We start from the raw sequence: 25,170 nt of genomic DNA on the forward strand, positions 1-25,170 counted from the left end.
CAGTCACTCTCTTGGCCCTCATTTTGTCCCCTGAGGCCTCCAGAGGGCACAGGGTACGGACTGGGGCCTGAGGACTCAGTTCTAGCCGTGGGCGGTGGGGTGTGTGTCAGTGTAGGTGTGTGCATGCCCCACCCTCTCTGGTCCAGAGGGGTGCAAAGGTTCTTGGCAGAGGGAAGACCCCAGGAAGGTATCCTAGGGCTTGAGGCCCATAAGTACTTGGGGTTCTACCCAGAAGTCCCCACTTCTCACCCCCTCACAGAGATGCCTCCACTCACACCCAGCTTTCTCCAAGGGGGTTGCCCCCTGCACCCACTTGCTCCCTCCCCGGTCTCCCATGGCACCGAACCCCACAGCTATCTTTCTCCAGACACCTTCCCAGGCTCCTTTGTGGTCTGGGTTGAGGGTGGGTGCACCTGCTGGGTCCACCCCACTCCCCGCCAGGCTCCCACCTGCCCCCAAGCCTGCTCCCCAGCCCAGCTGGACACCAGGTCTTCTAGGACTGCACCCTTAGGGCAGAAGGAAGAGGATATGCGCTGGGGAGGGGATGCGTCCTGGGGGAAGGACCAGTCAGTGAGGGGAGGCACGTCCTGGGGGGTAGGACGAGTCCTTGGCGGGGCTCGTCATAGGGATGGGAGCGTCCTGAGGGGCAGCACGTCCTGGGAGAGCGCGACCTGCTGGAGGGCACCTGTTGCGGGGAGGGAGGAGCATCCCAGAGGGCGGAGAGCACAGCCTAGGGGCAGGCACCTCCTGGGGGCGGGCTCTTTGAGGCCCCTCCCCGGCCTGGGCTCCGTCCCCGGGCGCCCCCAGCGGGGATGCATCTGCACCGCGCGCCGCCGCTGGACTGTGCGTCACAGCTGGACCGCGCGCGACAGCTGGCCAGCCATGGGGACAAGAGCGCTGCGGCGCCCCTACTTTTTTCCACTACTGCTGCTGCTGCTGCTCTGCGGTAAGGGGGCGCTGAGTCCGGCGCCGGGGCGCCCCGACCTCCTTGGGGGTCGTGGGATCCTCGCGGCCTTTGGCATCCTGCCTCTGCACCTGGCTGCTCCTCCTCCTCAGCACCGACCTGGGCCAGCCCGGCGCGCCGGGCTCTGGAGGCGCGGTCCCCAGGATGCTCCAGCTGATGGTGACGGGCCGGGCTTGGAAGGAAGGCGAAGGGTCTCCTGCAGGCTGTGCTTCGGCAGCGTGCTCGGCCAGAGCCCGCTCCTCCCTGCTGTGATGTCTCCGGCCTCGCTGTTCTGGGGCTGGGGACTGGCGGGCGTGTCCATCTCCCTCCTCCCTGTGAGGTAGTGTGCTCCACGTCCGGGGCTCCTGCGTGCACAGCCGGCGCAGGGGTGTGGATGAGAGGAAACCAGAAGTGGGAGTGCTAGATCTTCCCTGCTGTGTCTGTCCTCCGAAGCCAGTGTTTCAGTGTGAGTGTGTATGCCTGTGTCTGGAGCAACTGGCTGGAGGGGACAGAGGGCGGCTTTCTGAGGTTTCCCCTCCCAGATCCCTTCTCCACCGAGAAAACACGGGGCTCCTGGGAAGACACATTGCTCACAAACTGGGAATGGATTGAATGAAATGCTTGTTTTGAAAAATCCTTCTAAGGAAATCATCCAAGAACCAGTGATAGGGTATCCGTGTTTGGGGAGGGTTTCCGTGGGAGAGCCTTCCTGAGCCTGGCCAGCTCTGAGAGGGGGAAGCCCTGGCCTGGGGGTCCACAGTCCCCTGGGTCCTTTGGGATGCTCCCTTGTTCTCACTGGCCTCAGTTTCCCTGACTGTAAGATGTAAAATTGGGCTTGTTTGCATTGCCACTGTCAGCTTCGATGACCTAGAATTTGGAAAAAGCTGCTTAGGCCCATTGGCATCTTGAACTCCAGGTTATCTTTCCACTGGTGATGTCTGGGGTGGATAAAGTATGACTTCATTTAATGTTCAGGGGTTAGAGCCGTAGGGTTAGCTGAGTTTTTGTGTTAGAGGAAAGAGTGATTGGTGGCTTCCAGAAGTCAGGAGATCAGGAGCACACTGATACAGGATTTCAGCAAGCTTCAAATGCAAAGCCCTTGGATGAAGTTTTTTTTATTTTAATTTTTTAATTGGAAGATAGTTACTTTAAAATGTGTTGGTTCCTGCCATACAACAACACGAATCCATCGTAATTACATATATATCTCCTCCCTCTCCCTGCTTCCATGCCACCCCTCTAGGTCATCACAGGGCACCAGGCTGGGCTCCCTCTGTTACACAGCAGCTTCCCACTCATTATCTGTTTACACATGGTAGTGTATATGTGTCAGCGCTGCTTTCTCAGTTCGTCCTACCCTCTTCTTCCCCTGCTGTGTACACAAGTCCGTTCTCTACGTCTGGATGGAGATTTTGGTTCTTGTAATGGGAGAAGACTCTGATTCATTATGATGGAAACTGAGGCTCTCCTTGCCCACCTATAGCCTGGAGGTGAGAAGGACCAAAGGCAGGCCCTGTGGAGAAACCTTCCATGTTAATAGCCTTGGGCTCATGTTGGTGTGGTTCTGGGAGCCACCTCATCTTGTCTCATTGGACCCGGTGTCCCTCGCCCACGGAACCTGGGCTCAGGCTCCCCAGCCAGGGTCAGGGTCCAGGTCAGCTCCTCAGCAGACGCAGTCCAGTGCTGGCCTCATCAGAGTGAGGACCTCAGAAACTGACTCCTGACTGAGTCAAGGAGATGCACAGAGAGACAGACCTGCTCATGTGCTCACACTGCTTTGTCATACATGGGACGGGGGCCATATCAGCCCTGGAGGCAGCTGCATCTTGAAGGAGGGTGCCAGGGCTGCTCTGGATGCTGACACCCTGCCATCGCTGAGCTGTCTCTGGGTGGTACAAAGTGGGTACAGGGAGCTGGGCTAGCAAGGGGGCTGTTCCTAGTGATCATCAGGTTCCACTGAGGACAGGCTCTGAAGGACCCATCAGGGAAGGTGCTTTGAGAATTACAAACCCTAATTCAGAAGCAGGTGCTGCTATGCAGGGCCCTGGGGTCGTGAGGTCCAGCAGAAGTCCACTCAGCTGGTGCCTGTTACTGACTGGGGCCGAAACTGCACTCAGGTTTGACTGCTCAATGCTCAAAAATCAGTCTTCAAGACACAAGGGTTAGCGGGGGGAAAATGCTTTATTCAGGAAGCCAGCAACCTAGGAAGATGGCAGACCACCCAAATCAACTCCAACTTGCCAACCAGAGGGCAAGAGCTTTTACAATTTTTTTACAATGATTTTATGTTTTTTTTTTTTTTAATGTGGACCATTTTAAAAGTCTTTATTGAATTTGTTGACCAACCTAGATAGCATATTAAAAAGCAGAAACATTACTTTGCCACCAAAGGTCCATCTAGTCAAAGCTATGGTTTTTCCAGTAGTCTTGTATGGATGTGAGAGTTGGACCATAAAGAAAGCTGAGTGCAGAAGAACTGAGACTTTTGAACTGTGGTGTTGGAGAAGACTCTTGAGAGTCCCTTGGACTGCAAGGAGATCAAACCAGTCAATCCTAAAGGAAATCAGTCCTGAATATTCATTGGAAGGACTGATGCTGAAGCTGAAGCTCCAGTACTTTGGCCACATGATGTGAAGAGCTGACTCTTTAGAAAAGACCCTGATGCTGGGAAAGATTGAAGGCAGGAGGAGAAGGGGACAACAGAAGATGAGATGGTTGGATGGCATCACCGACTCTATGGACATGAGTTTGAGCAAGCTCTGGGAGTTGGTAATGGACAGGGAAGCCTGGTGTGCTGCAGTCCATGGAGTCACAAAGAGTTGGATACAACTGAGTGACTGAACTGAACTGATTGAATTTGTTACAATATTGCTTCTGTTTTACATTTTGGTTGTTTGGCTTCAAGGCATGTGGGATCTTAGCTCCCTGACCAGGGACCCAACCTGTACCCTCTGCCCTGGAAGGCAAGATCTTAACTACTGGACTGCCAGGGAAGTCCCAGGGCAAGAGCTTTTAAGGGAAAGCTTCAAGGATGTGCAGGTGGGGGCTATGTGCAGAACAGCACTGCTCAAATTGGAGCAGCTTGTATTACGGCTGCAGTTTGATCATCAGGCAGTTAGCTCTTTCTCCGTGGTGGTTTTAGATTCTGTAAGACAACTCAGAAATAGGTATTGGACAGTGTTATCTAAGTTCTTCAGGGAGGAGCTACAGATTCTGAGACTGCTGTAAGGCCTAACTGCTACTTTTGTCACTCCATGTCTACAACTTTTCAGTCATTAATTCTTTTAAAAATATTTATTTCTTTTATTTATTTATTCAGCTGTGCTGGGTCTTAGTTGCAGCATGCAGTCTTTTAGTTGTGGCATGTGAACTTTAGTTGCGACTTGTGGGATCTAGTTCCCCGACAAGGGATGGAACCCAGGTCCCTTGCATTGGGAGCATGGAGTCTTAGCCACTGGACCACCAGGGAAGCCCTACAATGTGTGTTAAATAGGCCACAAACAAGCTCTTTTAAATTAGTGTAAAATTTGAGTTAAATCATATAAATCAGAATGACTTCCACATACCTCAATATGTGAAAATTTCTTCTATCGTTTTCCCCTTTTGATGGCAAGTCTTTCAGTAGAAAGCAATAATGATAAAAATATTTGTCCCTTGATCATGTTTGCTGCTTGCCCTGGGTCTATCCTCTGCCTTGGTGCTAGTCCTACTTTTCGCTTATATGAAAAGTAGTTATTTTTTCATATAAACAAAAATTTTTTTCAGTTTTTTTTTCATTTATATGAAAAGCCTAGTTATCCATGTTGGAGGAAAACTAATCAGACATAACAAAGGACTACAAAGGTATGTTGACAGTGGGACCTTTTATAGGTTATGTGTGTGTGTTAAGTTGCCTCAGTCATGTCTGACTCTTTGCAACCCTGTAGACTATTGCCTGCCAGGCTCTCTGTCCATGGGATTCTCCAGACAAGAATACTAGAGTGGGTTGCTGTGCTCTACTCCAGGGGATCTTCCCACCCAGGGATTGAACCCATGTCTTTTATGTCTTCTTCATTGACAGACTGTCCTTTGCCATGAGTGCCACTTGGGAAGCCCTTTATAGGTTACATATCTTATCAGCTATATCCAGTTGTCACACAAATGTTGTACATGCACTAACTTAAAGCAAGCAGTGATACATGTCATGAGTAGTTATACTCTGACAACTTCACTAGGTCAATTTTTCATTTAATGCTCTCCATAAAGTTTAATAAACCAAATAATCTTGATTAGTTTAATATTTCTTTCAGAGATGCTTCAGGGGCCATTTGGAGAACTCAGTTAGCTAGAGAAGGAAACCTAAAATCTCTTATCAAAAACAGCTCAATATTCCAGGAAACATTGCTCTTTTAACAGAGTGAGAAAACCAAACTCCAGTCTTGTATTAGTTTACTTTTGATAATAAAATTAATCTATTTTATTAACTTCAATCTAATCTTATTCAATCCTGACCATGCATAAAACTTTTCTTAAGATTCCTTTTACATAAACCTCCACGATTTCTGTATTCATGTAAGTTTGTCCCTTATCCTTTCCCCATCTAGAAACGATGAGCTCTAGGGCAAAATTGTTTTTCTTTTTTCTTTAACACAACTATCTCCATTCTTTTTTTTTTAAAAATTATTTATTTAGCTGTGCCAGGTCTTAGTTGCGACACAGGATCTTTGATCTTCGTCAGGCATGCAAACTCTTAGTTTTGGCATGCGGGATCTTTGTTCCAGCCTGCATATGCTTAGTTGCAGCATATGGGATCTAGTTTCTTGACCAGGGTTTGAACCTTGGCCCCCTGCATTGGGAGTGCGGAGTCTTAGCCATTGGCTACCTAACTTTAGTGTTCTTGCCTGAAGAATTCCATGGACGGAGGAGCCTGGAAGGCTACAGTCTATGGGGTTGCACAGAATCGGACACAACTGACTTATTTTTGGCAGTTTTAATTACATATTTATTATAATTTTCATCCTTAAAAATCCTAATCTCTAGCAAAAACCAAAAGGCGAGTAATTGAACTGTTTGTTATACTAACATTTTCTAATTGACAAACTTATAAACATGTTCTATAACCTCTAAAAACATACATTTTTATAGCTTAATTTCTCTCTTTAAAGTGATATAAATATCTTTAGTTTTTTCTCTCCTAAGAAGACAAAAGATTGCTAGACTTGTATAACAATCAATGTTCCAGTATTTTATCTTAAAAAAAGACCTAGACCTTCAATGGATTTTTATCATTTAACTTAATTTAGCAAAACTTTTAAGTTTCAAGTTACTGAGAATCTAAAAAAATTAAAACATATAATCATTTCTAAAGAGTTCATCTAAAAACTTCTATACCATTTTTCTGTATTTTACTACTTATGACAATATCATCATGGCAAATCAGTTTTTTGTTGATAATTTTTTCAATAGATATAACATGAATTTACTGACTTCAGTAAACCTTTGTACAAGAGAAGTATCATACGTAGTACTGATGACTCTGAAGACATATCTGTATTAATTAACAAATCTTAATACTGGATATTAATTTAATACTTAATATTCTGCAGAGCACATGAACCTGAAACTCATTTTGGTTTAGTTCAGTTCAGTTCAGTCGCTCAGTCGTGTCCGACTCTTTGCGACCCCATGAATCGCAGCACACCAGGCCTCCCTGTTCATCACCAACTCCCGGAGTTCACTCAGACTCACGTCCATCGAGTCAGTGATGCCATCCAGCCATCTCATCCTCTGTCGTCCCCTTCTCCTCCTGCCCTCAATCCCTCCCAGCATCAGGGTCTTTTCCAATGGGTCAACTCTTCGCATGAGGTGGCCAAAGTACTGGAGTTTCAGCTTTAGCATCATTCCTTCCAAAGAAATCCCAAGGCTGATCTCCTTCAGAATGGACTGGCTGGATCTCCTTGCATTTTGGTTAGTTTTTTGTTGTATTTAGAAATGTTTGATTTGTAAGTGCTCACTTTTCTTTAAGACAGTTAAATAGAGATCATAGATTAATTTTGGTAATTTATAGATTAATTTTGGTAATATTATCCAAAGATAAGACACAATTATGATGTGGCTTCCTGGTGGCTCAGACAGTAAGGAGTCTGCCTGAAGTGCAGGAGACCTGGGTTCAATCCCTGGGTTGGGAAGATCCCCTGGAGAAGAGAATGGCAACCCACTCCAGTATTCTTGTCTGGAGAATTTCATGGACAGAGGAGCCTGGCAGGCCATGGCTCACCAGTCCATGGGGTCCTAAACTTACTTGCATTTAAAAAACCTTCCCCTGCCCCCCACCTTTTTTTTTTTCCTTTTGGCTTGAAGTTCTACTAATTAACCCAAGGCCTACTGGCTCAGTTTCATGCCTTGCTCTTGACCAAACCGTTGGGTTTGGATATTACTCCTGGGGTGCCTCTCTCTTTGCAGCAGTTGTTCCCCATGATCATAAAACATTTAGTGGCACTTAGTCTCAGCTTTTCCCACTCTAGCAACCTAGAAAGGGCTGTTGTGACTGCCAGTAGGGCTTTCCTGGTGACTTAGCAGTAAAGAATCCGCCTGCAATGCAGGAGCTACAGGACACATGAGTTCGATCTCTGGGTTGGGAAGATCCCCTTGGAGGAGGGCATGGCAACCCACTCCAGTATCTTGCCTGGGAAATCCCATGGACAGAGGAGCCTGGAGGGCTGCAGTCCATGGGATCCCAGAGAGTCAGACACGACTGAAGCGACTAAGCACGCATGCATGCATGTGACTGTCAGTTGGATTCAGTCAGTTGAGGCCCCGTAACCCTGTGTGGGGACCTAGGAGTGTGGAGTGAAGGATTGCATGTATGGGAAGCTCCTGCCAGTGCCTGGCACACATTCTGTGAACACTTGAGTTTGCTAGCATCTGTGGCTCCCAGGGGCTCACTTACAGCACCACCAGACAGAGTGCCTGTGCCAGTGTGTCTGTGTATAAACACGGCACTGTCACTGTTTTTGTCACTGGTGGGAGTAATGTCCTGCCGTCGAGCCGTCTCCTGTCGCATTGGATTCTGTGCACTCAAGTGGGCCCAGGTGCAGTGCTGGATATCAGGTACCCCAGTGATTGCAAGGAGGTGCTTGGCTCAGAGGTGCCTTGGAGGTCCTCTGATGTCACTATATGGAAACTGAGGTCCAGGATGGGGAAGAACTCGCCAGACCACAAGGGCTGAGAGCAGAACCTTCCAGACACCACAGTGTCCCAGAGCCATACGGGCCACGGCCCGTCACTGCTGAGCCCACCGAGGCCACGGCCTGCTTGCTGCTTGTTTGCCCTGGAGGAGAATGAGAGCTCCTGTTTTTCATTTCCAAATGACTGGCCATAAAAGCCTTTTCTCTCGGAAATGCATCTGTTTGGCTATTTATCACTTCCCAGAGTCTGAAAGTTCCCTAGACAAAAGAAACACAGTCCTGCCTGCCTTTTCTTTGTTTCCCTGATGGAACCGCTGAAATGGTTTTCTATTCCAAGTTAATTCCTGAGACCTTTACTAATGCAGCTGGTAGCCTGAGTGGGTGGCAGCCATCTACCTTCTTGGTGTTGTCAGGAATCTGCATCTTTACCTCTCTTTTTTTTTTGTTTTTCTTTTTAATTTATTGTTTTACTGAAGGATAATTGCTTTATAGAATTTTGTTGTTTTCTCTCAAACATGAATCAGACATAGGTATACATATATCCTCTCCCTTTTGAACCTCCCTCCCATTTCTCTTCCCATCCCACTGCTCTAGGTTGATATGGAGCCCCTGTTTGAGTTTCCTGAGACACACAGCAAATTCCCGTTGGCTATCTATTTTACATATGGTAATGTAAGTTTCCATGTTACTCTTTCCATACATCTCACCCTCTCCTCCCCTCTCCCCATGCCCATAAGTCTATTCTCTATGTCTGTTTCTCCACTGCTGCCCTGTAAATAAGTTCTTCAGTACCATTCTTCTAGATTCCGTATATGTGTACTAGAATATGATATTTATCTTTCTCTTTTGACTCACTTCACTCTGTATAATAGGTTCTAGGTTCATCCACCGCATCAGAACTGACTAAAATGCGTTCCCTTTTATGGCTGAGTAATATTTCGTTGTGTATATGTACCACAACTTCTTTATCCACTCAACTGTTGATGGACATCTAGGTTGCTTCCATGTTCTAGCTATTGTAAAAAGTGCTGCAATGAACAATGGGATACATGTGCCTTTTTCAATTTTGGTTTCCTCAGGGTATATGTCTAGGAGTGGGATTGCTGGGTCATACGGTGATTTTATTCCTAGTTTTTTTAAGGACTCCCCATACTGTCTTCCATAGTGGCTGTATCAATTTACGTTCCACCAACAGTGCAAGAGTGTTCCCTTTTCTCCACAGCCTCTCCAGCATTTATTGTTTGTAGACTTTTTGATGAGGGCCATTCTGCCTGGTGTGAGGTGATTGTAGTTTTGATTTGCATTTCTCTAATAATGAGCGATGTTGACCATCTTTTCATGTGTTTGTTAGCCATCTGTATGTCTTTTGGAGAAATGTCTGTTTAGGTCTTTTTTCCACTTTTCGATTGGGTTTTTTGTTTTTCTGGCATTGAGTTGTATGAACTGCTTGTATATTTTGGAAATTAATCCTTTGTCAATTGTTTCATTTGCTATTATTTTCTCCCATTCTGAAGGTTGTCTTTTCACCTTGCTTATAGTTTCCTTTGCTGTGCAAAAGCTTTTAAGTTTAATCAGGTCCCACTTGTTTGCTTTTGTTTTTATTTCCATTACTCTAGGAGGTGGGTCATAGAGGATCTTGCTTTGATTTATGTTATCAAGTGCTCTGCCTATGTTTTCCTCTAAGAGTTTTATAGATTCTGCTCTTACATTTAAGTCTTTAATCCATTTTGAGTTTATCTTTGTGTGTGGTGTTAGGAAGTGTTCTAATTTCATTCTTTTACATGTAGCTGTCCGGTTTTCCCAGCACCATTTATCGAAGAGGCTGTCTTTTCCCCATTGTATATTCTTGCCTCCTTTGTCAAAAATAAGGTACCCATAGGTACATGGGTTTATCTCTGGGCTTTCTATCTTGGTCCATTGATCTATATTTCTGTTTTTGTGCCAGTACCATACTGTCTTGATGACTGTAGCTTTGTAGTATAAATTGAAGTCAGGAAGTTTGATTCCTCCAGCTCCATTCTTCTTTCTCAAGTCTGCTTTGGGTATTTGGGATCTTTTGTGTTTCCATGTGAATTGTGAAATTTTTGTTCTATTTCTGTGAAAAATGCCATTGGTAATTTGATAAGGATTGCATTGAATCTGGTAGATTGCATTTGATAGTATATTCATTTTCACAATATTGATTCTTCCTACCCAGGAACATGGAATATATCTGCATCTGTTTATGTCATCTTTGATTTCTTTCATTAGTGTCATAATTTTCTGTGTACAGTTCTTTTGTCTCCTTAGGTAAGTTTATTCCTAGATATTTAATTCTTTTTGTTGCAGTGGTGAATGGGATTGATTCCTTAATTTCTCTTTCTGATTTTTCATTATTAGTATATAGAAATGCAAGTGATTTCTGTGTATTGATTTTGTATCCTGTAACTTTGCTAAATTCACTGATTAGCACTAGTAATTTTCTGATACTGTCTTTAGGGTTTTCTATGTACAGTATCATGTCATCTGCAAACAGTGAGAGCTTCACTTCTTCTTTTCCAATCTAGATTCCTTTTATTTCTCTTTCTTCTCTGATTGCTATAGCTAGGATTTCCAGAACTATGTTGAATAATAGTGGTGAAAGTGGACAACCTTGTCTTGTTCCTGATCTTAGGGGAATGCTTTCAGTTTTTCACCATTAAGAATGTTTGCTATAGGCTTATCATATACGGCCTTTACTATGTTGAGGTAGGTTCCTTCTATGGCCATTTTTTGAAGAGTTTTAATCGTAAATGGGTGCTGAATTTTGTCAAAGGCTTTTTCTGCATCTATTGAGATTATCATATGATTTTTATCTTTCAGTTTGTTAATACGGTGTATCACATTGATTGATTTTCATATATTAAAGAATCCTTGCATTCCTGGAATAAACCCAACTTGATCATGGTGTATGAGCTTTTTTATGTGTTGCTAAAATTTTGTTGAGGATTTTTGCATCTAAATTCATCAGTGATATTGGCCTGTAGTTTTCTTTTTTTGTGTTGTCTTTGTCTTGTTTTGGTATCAGGGTGATGGTGGCCTCATAGAATGAGTTTGGAAGTGTTCCTTCCTCTGCAATTTTTTGAAAGAGTTTTACAAGAATAGGCATTAGCTCTTCTCTAAATGTTTGATAGAATTCTCCTGTGAAGCCATCTGGTCCTGGGCTTTTGTTTTTTGGGAGATTTTTGATCACAGCTTCAATTTTAGTGGTTGTAATTGGGTTGTTCATAATTTCTATTTCTTCCTGGTTCAGTCTTGGAAGATTGAACTTTTCTAAGAATCTGTTTATTTCTTCCAGGTTATCCATTTTATTGTCATATAGTTGTTCATAATAGTCTCTTATAATCCTTTGTATTTCTGCATTGTCTGTTGTAACCTCTCCTTTTTCATTTCTAATTTTGTTGATTTGTTCTTCTCTCTTTTTTTCTTGATGGGTCTGGCTAAAGGTTTGTCAATTTTGTTTATCTTCTCAAAGAGCCAGGTTTTAGTTTTATTAATCTTTGCTATTGTTTCTCTCATTTCTTTTTATTTATTTCTGCTCAGATCTTTATGACTTCTTTCCTTCTACTAAGTTTGGGGTTTTTTTATTCTTCTTTTTCCAATTGTTTTAGGTGTAAAGTTAGGTTGTCTAGTTGATGTTTTTCGTGTTTCTTGAGGTAGGATTGTATTGCTATAAACTTCACTCTTAGAACTGCTTTTGCTGCATCCCATAGGTTTTGAGTTGTCATGTTTTCATTGTAATTTATTTCTAGTGATTTTTTAATTTATATTTTGATTTATTCAGTAACTTGTTGGTTATTTAGAAATGTGTTGTTTAATCTCCATGTGTTTGTGTTTCTTACAGTTTTTTTCTTGTAATTGATATCTAGTCTCATAGCATTGTGGTCAGAGAAGATGCTTGATACGATTTCAATTTTCTTAAATTTACTGAGGTTTGATTTGTGACCCAAGATGTGATCTATCCTGGAGAATGTTCCACGTGCACTTGAGAAGAAGGTGTATTCTTCTGCATTTGGATGGAATGTCCTGAAGATATCAATAAGATCCATCTCATCTAATGCATCATTTAAGACTTGTGTTTCCTTGTTAATTTTCTGTTTTGATGATTTGTGCATTGGTGTGAGTGGGGGTGTTAAAGTCTCCTACTGTTATTGTGTTACTGTCAATTTCTCCTTTTATGTCTGTTGGTGTTTGTCTTATTGAGGTGCTCCTATATTGGGTGCATAGATATTTATAATTGTTATGTCTTCGTCTTGGATTGATCCCTTGATCATTATGTAGTGTCCTTCCTTATTTCTCGTAATATTCTTTATTTTAAGGTCTATTTTGTCCAATATAAGGATTGCTACTCCAGCTTTATTTTGCTTCCCATTTTCATGGAATATATTTTCCCATCCTTTCACTTTCAGTCTATATGTGTCTTTAGGTCTGAAGTGGGTTTCTTGTAGACATCATATATATGGGTCTTGTTTTTGCATACATTCAGCCAGTCTGTGCCTTTTGGTTGGAGCATTTAATCCATTTACATTTAAAGTAATTATTGATATATATCTTCCTATCACCATTTTCTTAATTGTTTGGGATTGATTTTGTAGATCTTTTTTCTTCTCTTGTATTTCTTGACTATATAAGTCCCTTTAACATTTGTTGTAAAGCTAGTTTGGTGGTACTGAATTCTCTTCACTTTTGCTTGTCTGAAAAGCTTTTATTTCTCCATCAATTTTAAATGAGATCCTTGCCAGGTACAGTAATCTTGGTTGTAGATTTTTCCCTTTCAGTACTTTAAATATACCCTTCTGGCTTGGAGAGTTTCTGCTGAAAGATCAGCTGTTAAGAATATGGGATTTCCCTTGTATGTTACTTGTTGCTTCTTCCTTGCTGCTTTTAATATTCTTTCTTTGTGTTTAGTCTTTGTTATCTTGATTAGTATGTGTCTTGGCATGTTTCTCCTTGGGTTTATCCTGTATGGGACTCTTTGTGCCTCTTGGACTTGATTGACTATTTCCTTTTCCATGTTGGGGAAATTTCCAACTATAATCTCTTCAAAAAATTTCTCATACCCTTTCTTTTTCTCTTCTTCTTCTGGGACCCCTATAATTTGAATGTTGGTGCTTTTGATATTGTCTCAGTTGTCTTTGAGACTAGCCTCAGTTCTTTTCATTCTTTTTACTTTATTCTGCTCTTCAGAAGTTATTTCCACCATTTTATCTTCCAGCTCTCTGATTCGTTCTTCGGCTTCAGATATTCTGCTATTAATTCCTTCTAGAGCATTTTTAATTTCAGTAATTGTGTTGTTTGTCTCTGTGTGTTTATTCCTTAATTCTTCTAGGTCTTTGTTAATTGATTCTTGCATTTTCTCCATTTTGTTTTCAAGGTTTTTGATCATCTTTACTATCATTATTCTGAATTCTTTTTCAGGGAGTTTGCCTATTTCCTCTTCCTTTATTTGGACTTCAGTGTTTCTAGTTTGTTCCTTCATTTGTATAGTATTTATCTGCCTTTTCATTATTCATTTTTTTTAATATTGTGTTTGAGATCTCCTTTTCCCAGGCTTCAAGGTTAAATTCTTTTTTCCTTTTGGTTTCTGCCCTCCCAAGGTTGGTCCAGTGGTTTGTGTGAGCTTGTATAAGGTGAGATTTGTGCTGAGTTTTTGTTTGTTTGTTTGTTTTTTCTCTGATGGGCAAGGCTGAGTGAAGTGGTGATCCTGTCTGTTGATGACTGGGTTTGTATTTTTGCTTTGTTTGTTTAGATGAGGCATCCTGCACTGTGTGCTACTGGTGGTTGGTGATGTGGGGCTTATATTCAAGTGGTTTCCTTTGTGTGAGTTCTCACTATTTGATACTTCCTAGGGTTAGTTCTCTGGTAGTCTAGGGTCTTGGAGTCAGTGCTCCCACTCCAAAGGCTCAGGACTTGATCTCTAAAATTCAGTGAAGAAACAGCATGAACTTTCCAAAACCATCTATTTTCTTTTCTTTGAAACGGCAGTCAATTCTGGCATTTAAAGACTTTCCAAGTGTTTCATTCAGGGACTTGTAAATCTCACTTATCTTCTCACAGGCAAACCTCAAGCTCACCAAAGAGGAAAGTTTTACTTCCAAGTCCCAGTCTTGGTACCACTGAGCCCAGCCCCACATCCGTCTTCTCTCCTTGGTGTTGGACTTTAGACAGATACCTCACTACCTCCCATTCCGGTACCAGAAACTTTACCTCAGTCTTATAACGCTGGATGGATTGTTGGGTTTTGCTGGGAGTTCCTTAAGCCTGTGCGTCAGAAATGGTGCTCTACTTAACTGTCCCTCCATCCCCTCATGGAGGTCACTTGACAGGTGTCCCATGGTGCCTGTCCTGTGCATCCTCATAGCACACTGCCCACTCCCACCATGGGCAGGAGAAGTTATCCCAGGAAACTCGCCTCAGGATGTCACGTGGTCCTTGATGGCATATCCTCAACCTGCTCTGGCCAGGCCCCTGCCATGTTGGTGTGTGGCGATCCTGGGACATATGGAGATTCTGGTCTATGAGGAATCAGAAAGGGAGAGGAGGAAGGAGTTCCAAGAGGGAGGATGTGCAGGGGGAAGGAGGAGAATGAGATGGAGGAGGAGGAAGCACTGAACTGGGTCTCAGTGATCTGACAGGTGGTGGCTGGGTTAGGCTGAGGAGGTCCAGATCATCCAGGTCCGTGGATCCAGGTCCAGCTGGGTTTTGATGGTGGTCCAGGGGGTCTAGATGGCCCGGTCTAGTTGGGCTGCAGCTGGGAGGAGTGGCAGTACCAGTAGGGGCAAACCACAGTATGAGCCCTGACTGGCTCGTGCCCATGGGTGGAGGGTGGCACTCAGGAGACCCATGTAGGATACCCTGCAGAGACTGTCAGCCAGACCCAGGAATGGGCACATGGCTGGATGTGGAGGACATTAAGTGGACTGGAGCCTGTGTTGGGCTATCAATGAGCTGCGAGGAAAAAATGCCTGTGCAACAGGGCGGCTGGGGGTGGGGTGGGGGAATGGAGCACAGGTGGCCTTCTCAGCTGCCTCCACGCAGCCCGAGAGCCTGTGCCTCCCAGAGTCACTAACTCCAGGCCTGCACGGCCTGGAGCCAGGGCTGCATGTGGGTTTGGCCCCCCACCCTGTTACTGAGCAAGTGGTCACAGCGACCCTGTCTTTTTGGGCTGTTGCGGGGCTCAGCAAGTTGGACCACACTTAGGACAGGGCACTCAGTGGACGTTGGTCAGTACTGAAGCTGAGGGAAGCCTGGCAAGGGGCAGCCAGGCCAGTGTTCATTTCCAGAAGGGGAAACTGAGGCTCAGAGAGTAGAGTGAGTGCATCTGGGCTGGGAATAGAGTCATGGTGAACATGAGGGGCTTTTCGACCACCTCTGACTCCTCAGCTCTCCCATTGTCTCTTAACTCTGCAGAGTGTGGGCAGGGCCTCTCAGCACCTGGAACTTGTCAGAGATTAGCATCTTGGTGCTGGAGGCCTACTGGCTCAGAATCTTCATTGCACAAGATCTCCGTGCCTGTATGCATGTAGTTGTGAGCTTTCCCTGCTTGTTTGCAGCTCTGGCAGTACATTGGAATCACGCAGGGGTGGGTTTTTTTTGTTCGTTTGTTTTTTTTTAACAAATACGAATGTTTGGTCCCAATCTCAGAGTCACCCTTGCCATGGGCCAGGGCTGTGGCCTCAGGGACTGTGGATGTACAGCCAAGTCAGACACCTTTGTTCCACCTCACGTGGTCATCCTGAGAGACTGAGTGCTGAGAGGGGCTGGGAGGGAGGCCCCTAGCCCCAGAGATCTCCAGGTGGGCTCGGGTATGGTGGTCTGTACCAGCCTCAGAGGGGAATGGCTTTGTTCTGCCTTCAGAAGAATTGTATTACAATAGATTGCTTCCATCAAGGACTTCAGAATCGAGAGCTGTGTTAAAATAGAACTGGATCGACAGGCTGGGAGCACATAATCCAGACCTGCTACAGCCTGGGAAGGGGGCTAGGTGGCTGGGGGTCCAGGCAGAGTGGTGTGTGGGTGGGGCAGTTGTGGCCAGATGGAGACAAGTTGAAAGAGATGCATGACTATTAACTAGTGAAAACACCCAGAATCAGTACCACTCTCTTTTATAGAGGAGGAGACACAGGCCCAGCAAGGTGAAGGGTCTGTCCAGAGTCACACAGCAAACCAGTGACTCCAAGGGGGTGGGGCTGGGCATCTGGTGGTGGTGGTTAACTTCAGAAGGGTACCCTCTTCCTGCAGAGATGGCAAGGCTCCTCTTTGAGGGGTGTCAGCTTCTGGCTTGGCTGCTGCCTGCCTGGGACCCCATGATGTGAAGGTTCTGAGGCTCAGGGTGGGTTCAGTGGGGGAGTGTGGAGTTTGAAAACCCACCTCTGCCTTCTGTTAGGCTTTAGATAAACTGGGAAGGCCTGAACACCTGCACTAGTCTGCCTTTGGGTCCAGCCTCCAACGTCACTTCTTCCCCTTTCATCCAACTACTGTTAATGAATTGAGTCTTTAATTATTATGGAAAGACTCATCTCTAGTGATACTCTTGGCTCTGAAATATACTTTGTCCAGTATTAATGTAGCCACTCCACCTTTCTTTTGATTAGTGGTAGCATGGCATATCGGAGAAGGCGATGGCACCCCCCTCCAGTACTCTTGCCTGGAAAAATCCCATGGATGGAGGAGCCTGGTGGGCTGCAGTCCATGGGGTCGCGAAGAGTCAGACACGACTGAGCGAATTCACTTTCACTTTTCACTTTCACGCATTGGAGAAGGAAATGGCAACCCACTCCAGTGTTCTTGCCTGGAGACTCCCAGGGACGGGGAAGCCTGGTGGGCTGCCGTCTATGGGGTCGCACAGAGTCATACACGACTGAAGTGACTTAGCAGCAGCAGCAGCAGCAGCAGCATGGCATATTGTTCCCCACCTTTTACTCTGAATCTATTTGAGTCATTTTAAGGTAGGGTACGTATAAATAGCCTGTGATTGGATTTTTGATTTTGCCTTTTGATTTCATCTAATAATCCTTGTTTCATTTTTTGAATTTTGGCTATGCCCTGTGGCATGTGGCATGTGGATCTTAGCTCCCTGACTAGGGGTCAAACCTGCACCCCCTGGAGTCGAAGCTTGGAGTCTTAACCACTGGACTGCCAAGAAAGTCCTAACAATTTTTATTTCTCTATTGAGGTGCTAAGACCATTTACTTTCAATGTGATAATTTATTGATATGGTTAGTTTTAAATCTACCATGGTACCATCAGTTCGTGCCCCAACTTCTCTCTTTTTCTGCCTTTTTTTAGACTTTGTATTTTTTTTTCCACTTTTTTATTTCTCCTTCTTCTTCCCCTTCACTAATTGGCAGTAATTATTATTGATTACTTTAGTGGTTGCTTTAGGATTTGTAGTATCTTTAACTTATCACAGTCTAAGTGATATTATATCAATTCATGTATAGAATAAGAACCTTCCAAACCTTTCATTCCTTCCCCTACCCCCCTCCGCCCACCTTGGCTGTGCCACATGACTTGTGGGATCTTAGTTCCCCAACCAGGGATTGAACCCAGGTCCTGGCAGGGAAAGCACTGGGTCCTAACCACTGGACCACCAGGGAATTCCCCTTTTTCCTATTTTTAAATGAGTCATTGCTCTTGTTTAATAGCCATAAGAGTTCTTTATATATTTTAGACACAAACCCTGTATCAGAGATATGATTTTCATATATTTGCTTTCATTCTGTGGGATGTCTTCACTCTTTCGATGGTATCTTTTGAAGCACAAAAGTCTAAAAATTTGATATAGTTCAATTTCTATATTTTTCTTTTGTTTGTATTTTTAGTGCCATATGAGAAGACTTCATCTTATACAAGGACACAGTGACTTTCTCCTATATATTTATTCTATTTAAATATTTTATTTATTTATTTTTGGCTCTGTTGGGTCTTTGTTGCTTCATGCAGGCTTTCTCTAGTTGCAGAGAGCAATGAGAGCTACTCTCTAGTTGCAACATGCGGACTTCTCATTGCAGTGGCTTCCCTTGTTACAGACCATGGGCTCTAGGTGCTTGGGCTTCAGTAGTTGTGGTGTATGGACTTATTTGCCCCTGTGACATGTGGATCTTCCCAGACCAGAGATTGAACCCAGCATTGGCAGGTAGATTCTTAACCACTGGACCACCAGGGAAGTCCTCTCCTATATTTTATCCCACTGGAACCCATCTTCCCTCAGCCTCTCCACTCCCAAGACCCCCATCTCTCTGCATGCTGCCCTCCCTTGCCTGCTTCTTTCCATGCTTCACTAGAGGACTTCTTTCTATGACCCCTCTGGTCCTGTCTTGGTGACATCTCAATGTGGGTTCCGTTTTCTGCACTGGCTTCAACCTTCTTGAGTTACATGGAGGCCAAGGTGATGGAAGAAGACCCCAGGGGGCAGACCTTGAGGGGCATCAGCACGAACCTTCAAGGGTCATGACAGCACCTAGCCTTCCTAGTGATGCTCACAACTCTCTCCTCTCTAGGGGAGTCTCCCCCGGTGGGTGGCTGCAATGAGAAGCGTATGTTGGCCATGCTGCCCCGCTGTGGCAAGACCTTCGCCGAAAAGATGAAGAAGGTAGAGGTCTGGAAGTGGTGCAACCTCTCGGAGTTCATCGTGTGAGTGTCCCTGCCCTTGCCCTGCCCACAGCGCCTGTGCTCCTCAAGTTCCGAGGTTCATTCCAAGCCTCCCAGCCCCTCACTCCCCTCACTGACCACACAGGCTGCTCCAAATTGAACACTCCAGGTTGTGCATCCCCCACTCTTCTGAGTGTGGTCATTTCTCTGGGAACCACCGACACCCACTCCCCTTCCTGAATGTGGTTGGTGCCCTGCCCTGGGGTGCCTGCCTCTCTTCACGGTCCGTGCTGGGTGGAGTTGTCATTTTGGGTTTTCTTCACAGCACCAGCCAGGGCTGGGTGGGTAGTCAGGACCATTGGACCACAGAGAAACTGAGTCCCATTGGTTTCTACCTGGTGTGGTGGGGGCCCCACCACAGAGGGCCCGACTTTCTAGAAGCTTCTGAGATATTTTTCATCTCCTGTGATCACACCCAGCATCAAGTGTCTAGGTACACCTTTCACCTCCTCGGAAATCACTGATGGCCTGTGCCTACCTTCCCCCACTTCTCACTTAGAAGTCTCTGTCTGGCACAGTACTGGTGGCTGCTGCATTCAATCTGTCCTGTGGGCCATGCCTGCCTGGGACCCCTGGATTTCTATCAGTTGCATCAGCCCTTTCCACCCCAAGACCCTGGCTCCTGTGCTGTCTGTTCCCAGTGGTTGTTCTATGGGCTTCCATGGCCATCTCCCTAGGGGACAGTGGCTCCTTGTGGGCACATCCACAGCCCCCTCATGGACTCCACACATAGCTGTTCACTGAACCAAATGGAACACAATTTCTGTGTCTGCTGGGAAAGGGGAGGGGGATGTTCAGGAAGGGCCTTGGCCAGGCTTCTTATTGTCCTTGGAACCTGAATGCCAAGCCCAGAGTGGACACACAGGGGTGGAGGTTTAGGGAGGAGGTGTGAGTTTCCTGTCCTTGGCTTCTGTCACCTGCTAAAGCCTCAGTGAGATTAAACAGACATCCAGCCCCAGGGCTGGAGAACAGTAGAGAGGTCAGCCCGGAGGGGGTCTTGGAGGAGAGAGGGGCCGATGTCTACTGGACTAGGGAAAAGTTTGCTGGCGGAAGAGGGAACCTGCCAGGGGCAGTTTGCCTGCCTTCTGGGTTCCACATCCCAACTTTCCCCTCTGGCCCATGGCTGTGTTTTTGCTCATTGTGAGAGCACCCCCAGGGGCTGGAGGGAGGGTGCTCTGGGAGACAGACTGAAGGGAGGGCATGGAAAGGGGTGACCAGAGTAGCTTGGGAAGAACAGAGCTTGTCGTGACCCTGGTTCCATGATGTCACACAAATGGCAGCTTCCTTGGGAAGAACACCGTGATTTTATCTCCAGTTTGAACGCAGGCTGATGAGTTAACAGCACCTGGGACTGTGTGTGGAAAGGCGTGCATCCCTGCCTCATCTGCCTCCCCAGCCCTGGGAACGGCGGGGTGCTGGCTGTGGGGGTGGCCTCCTGCAACTGTTGCCTCGTGCCTGAGCGCCTGACCTTTGCTGTCTTTTATTGTAACAACATTTTCTGTCACAATAAGGAGTCAGTTCCCAGTGATCTTGAGAAGGAGCAAGCGTGGGCAGTCTGCCCAAACCCTAGCCTTTGGGACTCACCTGTGACCTCACTGAGAACCTACTATATGCCAGGCACTTACCAGAAGTGTATTCACAGCACTTAATTTGGTCTTTTCACCAAGGTGGGGGCTTTCACCTAATAAGGTCCATTACCTTATTGGGCTGAGAATTATGAACCCCATTTACAGGTGGAGAAACTGAGGCTCACAGAGGCTAAGCAATGTGGGCAAAGTCAGGAAGATGGTCAGCCAAGCTGAGATGGGAAGATATCGGTTCCACATCCTGAGCCCTAAGCTGCTATCTCGTGCTGTTTTCTGTGCATGGGGGTCACACGGGCCTCAAATCACCCTCCGCCTCCTGCTTCTTGTACCTTGGCTCAGTTGCTCTGAGCTCTGGGGCAGGTGGGGGCTCTGCGGGTGTCGGGTTAGAAGCTCTGGGGTGGCAGGCCACTCATAGGGCCCAGTGGGAGGGGCGGGTCTTGGGGGTGACGGTTTGCCTGAGGACCTGGTTAGTGAGGCAACCCAGAGCCTGGACCCATCCCGAGGACCACATCAGGGCTCTGCACATGGATTCCAGGCTGTAGCCTTTGTTTCCTGCTGTCTTTTGCCTTGTGCGGCTCTTCCTTGCCTGCGTTACCTGAGGGGTGTGGGCAGATGTGTGCCTGACCAACCAGCCAAATGTTTGGGCTGGGAAACCGGTTGCCCCAGGGCCACCAGGAGGGGTGGCGAAGGGTCTGGCTGAATGGATCCGCTGCCCTGTTTCCCACTGCCTTTCCAGGCAGAGATAAGGTTGTGTACAGGAAGCTCCTGCAGGAAGCGGATCCTTCCTGTTGCTCAGGCCACCCTTCCTGGGTCAGTACCGGAAGGAGGAGGGTGGTTGCAAAGCCTCGTTCCCACAGGGAGCTGAGGCAGGAACCCCTTCCTGCCCCAAGCCTGTCCTGTGTGAAGCACTTTGCCAGGTGGGCAGTGGTCGGAGCTGGCACACTGAGGCAGATATTCAACCAGTCTTCTGACCAGAGCATCTTGAACAATGGCTCCAGTCTAGGTCAGCAGCCCCAGAGGCCAGTAATCCTCGGTCAGTGGGTTTTGGGGTTGAATTCTGGGAACTGCTAGTGGTAACACTTGGTTGGCCACATGGACCATCAGGAGCCTGGCTGTTTGATGGATGTGGCTCCTCATTCACGGCTTGCTAAGTGCCTTTCCAGGTTTGGTCAACACAGACAGGAAGACCCTGGGCAGAGGGGATCCCATGTCCTGTCAGGTGGGGGCTGAAGAAGGTAACTTTGGAGAGGAAGACAGGTTGGGGCTGGGCTCACGGGTGGGATGCCCCCCCCACCTCCCCGCACCACCCAGTCAGGTAAATGAAGGCAGGTTAACTTGACTGGGAGGCAGCCGGCCCTTGGCCTCAGGGAGATTTCTTCCCCTGCTGCTGCTAAGTCACTTCAGTCGTGTCCGACTCTGTGTGACCCCATAGACGGCAGCCCACCAGGCTCCCCCATCCCTGGGATTTTCCAGGCAAGAACACTGGAGTGGGTTGCCATTTCCTTCTCCAATGCATGCAAGTGGAAAGTGAAAGTGAAGTCGCTCAGTCATGTCCGACTTTTAGTGACCCCATGGGAGGCCTATATAGTGGTCCTAGGTGAGAAGGGCCTTGCAGGTCAAGGGGCTGTGACCTTTGGCCTTGGAGAAAGAGCCCAGCCTCAGAGTGTCCTCTGGGAAGACCTGGGGGTGCTGGCACCCTGGAGGCTGAGTCCAGACCTGGGGTGTTGGGAGTTCCTTTCCTTGTAGGGAGGAGGTGACAGTGTGGATGACCACGATGAGGGCAGGGATGATGTACGAGATGCAGACGGGGGCATGGGGTATATTTTGGGGAGTTTATGGCCTCAGAGTTTCTTGCAGGGTATGGGGCCACCACGCAAAAGAACCTCAGGGCAAGGACACCAGGGGGATGGATACTGCCAGACCAGCAGGCCCAAGAGAGATTGTAGCATGAGGCCACTGTTCCCATGTGGCCTGGGGCCATGCTGAGAACCGGTGGCCACACAGCACTGCCTCCCACTTTCCTGTAAGTCAGGGCCAAAGTTAGAAGGGGTGGGGGAGCTGAATGGTCAAACTCTCTGCTTTCATAGGTACTACGAGAGCTTCACCAACTGCACGGAGGTGGAGACCAACGTGGTGGGTTGCTACTGGCCCAACCCCTTGGCTGAGAGCTTCATCGCCAGCGTCCATAGGCAGTTCTTCCAAAACTGCTCGGTGGACAGGCAAGACTGGGAGGACCCCCCAGACGAAATTCTTATCCCGCTGATCACCGTGCCCGTCCTGCTGACCATCGCCATGACTGGTGTGGTGGTGTGGCGCAGCAAACACACCGAACAGGTGTTGTGAGGGCCTGGTGAGCCCGAGGGGCCATGCCTGGAGAGATGGAAGAAAGTTCTGCAGGGCTGATTGAGCTGGTGCTTCAGCTGCCCCCGAACCTTGCCCCGGTGGTCTTGGGCTGGTGATAGAGAAAACGTGCTGTGGCTGGAGCTTGTGTGCTGGGCACAGATCACCGCTGCTTCACCTGCGCTGTCCCAGGCTGGGCTGGGGCCTCTGGTGTTCCCAGTACCAAGTCCCTTAGGGTCCTGCCCTGGCCTGACCTTGACCCCGCTTCCCAACTGACTCTACCCCTGACCCCGTCTCCCACTCTGACCCCACCCCTGGTCCTGGCCCCACCTCCTACTCTGACTCCACCCCCAGCCTTGGCCCCACCTCCTATTCTGATTCCACCTCCTACTCTGACCCCACCTCCTATTCTGACTCCACCTCCCACTCTGACTCCACCCCAGCCCTGACCCTACCTCCTACTCTAATACCACCCCCAGCCTTGGCCCTACCACAGTGTCTCTGCTCTGAAAAGGTGTGCCTATTCCCACCCCACTCCAGTACTCTTGCCTGGAAAATTCCATGGATGGAGGAGCCTGGTAGGCTTCAGTCCAGGCGGTCGCAAAGAGTCGGACACGACTGAGTGACTTCACTTTCTTTCATTCCCACCTGTCTGGGGGTGGGGCAGTAAAGAGTGTGGGAGGGGGCTTTTGTGGGTCCTCGCTTTGCAGGCCTTGAGTCCTCTTGATGGGGAGCCCACTTAGAGAGAATCTGGAAGACAGAATTGAACTGGGAGCTCCAAGGAACCACAGGATAGCTTGCGACGTCCGGTCTGTGGCCGCAGCTGGTGTGGGCCTCCTTGATAATGGACCCCTCTGTGAGCAAGGCCTCGGAGTAGGGGCCTTGTGCGCTCTACTGGCTGAGCTCTGTCTGCTGTGCCTTTGCTTTCTGTGAGTAAAGAGACATGCTACTTCTGGGGTTTCCAGTTTTATTTCAGGGAATTCACAGAGACTCTGCCTGGCCTCTTAGAACTGGCAAGTCCCCCAGGCTAATTTTACAGACGGAGTGATTGAGGCTCCAGGAGGTCAGAGGTCAGAGCAGCAAAGAGAGCCTCAAACCAGGGGAGTGTGGGCAGGTGGGAGGGATCCGCTATCCAGCTCTCAGAGGTTTTGTGCTTCCCACTGGCTCCCTGCGCTTTGAGGATGGAGGGGAGACTTCATCTTTCCGGCATTTCGAGGTTGCATCGGGCTTGCCAGGACCCCCGCCTGGTCCTGGGGACCAGGGAGCAGCTGGTGGAGGCGCTTTGTCTGCAAGCTTCTCTCTGGTCCCCGGTGGCGTTCCAGTTCCCTAGCCATGCTTTCGAATGTGGGCGGTTTACTTCAGCACCGTCTTGCTGGGGCCCAGAAGTGGAACCGTGGCTGTGAGTGGATGTGGAGGGAACCTAGCAGGGCAGTCTCTATGTCCTTCAGAGGCCCTGCTCCTCTTCCTGCCCAGAGGTGCAGGGGGTCCCCTGAGCTTGCTGGTTCCCTGCAGGTGCCCATGGGTGCAGATGCCCACAGGTGCAGGGACGGGATGGGAATCTCCTGGCACTTCCGGTTCCTGAGGTAGCTTCAGCCGAGGAACAGAGGCTGTGATCTCAACGTGTATCCACAGTGCCTCTGGAGCATCGCCCACCACGCAGGTCTCTGCGGGTCATCTGTGAGCTGGACGTCTGTTGATGAGATAACCTGTGGAGGCCCGGAGGGGCAGTGCTTTTGGGTTTCAGACCATCTCAAGCCTTTAAAATGTTGGTTCTCTTCTCAGATGGTTCCCTGGGGGGGCCCTGCAGCTGCGGAGGGAGTGCAGCCCAGCCCTTGGCTGGCCCTGGCCAAACCCTGTGTGGGGAGCCCCTGGAGGTTGTGTGTGTCTCCCCTGCCCCAGGGATTCTCTCTTCCCAGGTCCCCTGAGAGCCCCGGCAGCCAGAGCTGCACCGAGAGGCTACTCTTGTGTGCACATGGCTGTCCAATGATGCTTCTTGGCTGAAGACCCCACTCTTACCAAGACTGGAGAACCTCGTAATTGTGGGCCTGGCACTGGGCTGCCTGGCCGCCTTTTTAGCTCTCCAGCATGCTTTCTTCACTATGCTAACTTTAGTTTAGTTTAACTTTAGTGATCCACTGGCCCCACTGAGACCTCTGACCTTCAGGCTAGTCCTGTCCAGCCCTGGCTTGCTGCCTCCCTCCCCCGCCCAGCCTGGCCTGCTGGTCACAGCTTTGCAGGCTCTGTCAGTCCTTTGGCCCCACATTTTCACTTATTCATGAGTTTTTCTAGGACATGGAGGGTCCTGGGTACCAGACCACACAAGGAATGTGTGTGTGTATGTTTGTGTGTATATGTGTGTGCATTTCTGTCCCTCTTCCCCCAGGTCCATACAAGGGGATGCCATGTCTCTCTACTTGCTAGACAAGGAATCTAGATATAGTGTTTTCCTGGGAGGGCCAGGATT

The 25,170-nt window shown here is 47.7% G+C and overlaps 1 protein-coding gene across 1 annotated transcript; it reads left to right on the forward strand.

Moving 5' to 3' along the window:
* The first annotated feature begins 789 nt into the window (after window positions 1-789).
* On the forward strand, window positions 790-23,659 carry RAMP3 (receptor activity modifying protein 3). The gene is made up of 3 exons (XM_027539291.1): window positions 790-946; window positions 18,630-18,762; window positions 22,454-23,659. Exons 1-3 carry the CDS (start codon window positions 883-885, stop codon window positions 22,707-22,709), a joined length of 453 nt encoding a protein of 150 aa, XP_027395092.1. The 5' UTR covers window positions 790-882; the 3' UTR covers window positions 22,710-23,659.
* Window positions 23,660-25,170: the final 1,511 nt, after the last annotated feature.

The sequence above is a fragment of the Bos indicus x Bos taurus genome, chromosome 4 (assembly GCF_003369695.1).
Source record: "Bos indicus x Bos taurus breed Angus x Brahman F1 hybrid chromosome 4, Bos_hybrid_MaternalHap_v2.0, whole genome shotgun sequence".
Taxonomy (NCBI): domain Eukaryota; kingdom Metazoa; phylum Chordata; class Mammalia; order Artiodactyla; family Bovidae; genus Bos; species Bos indicus x Bos taurus.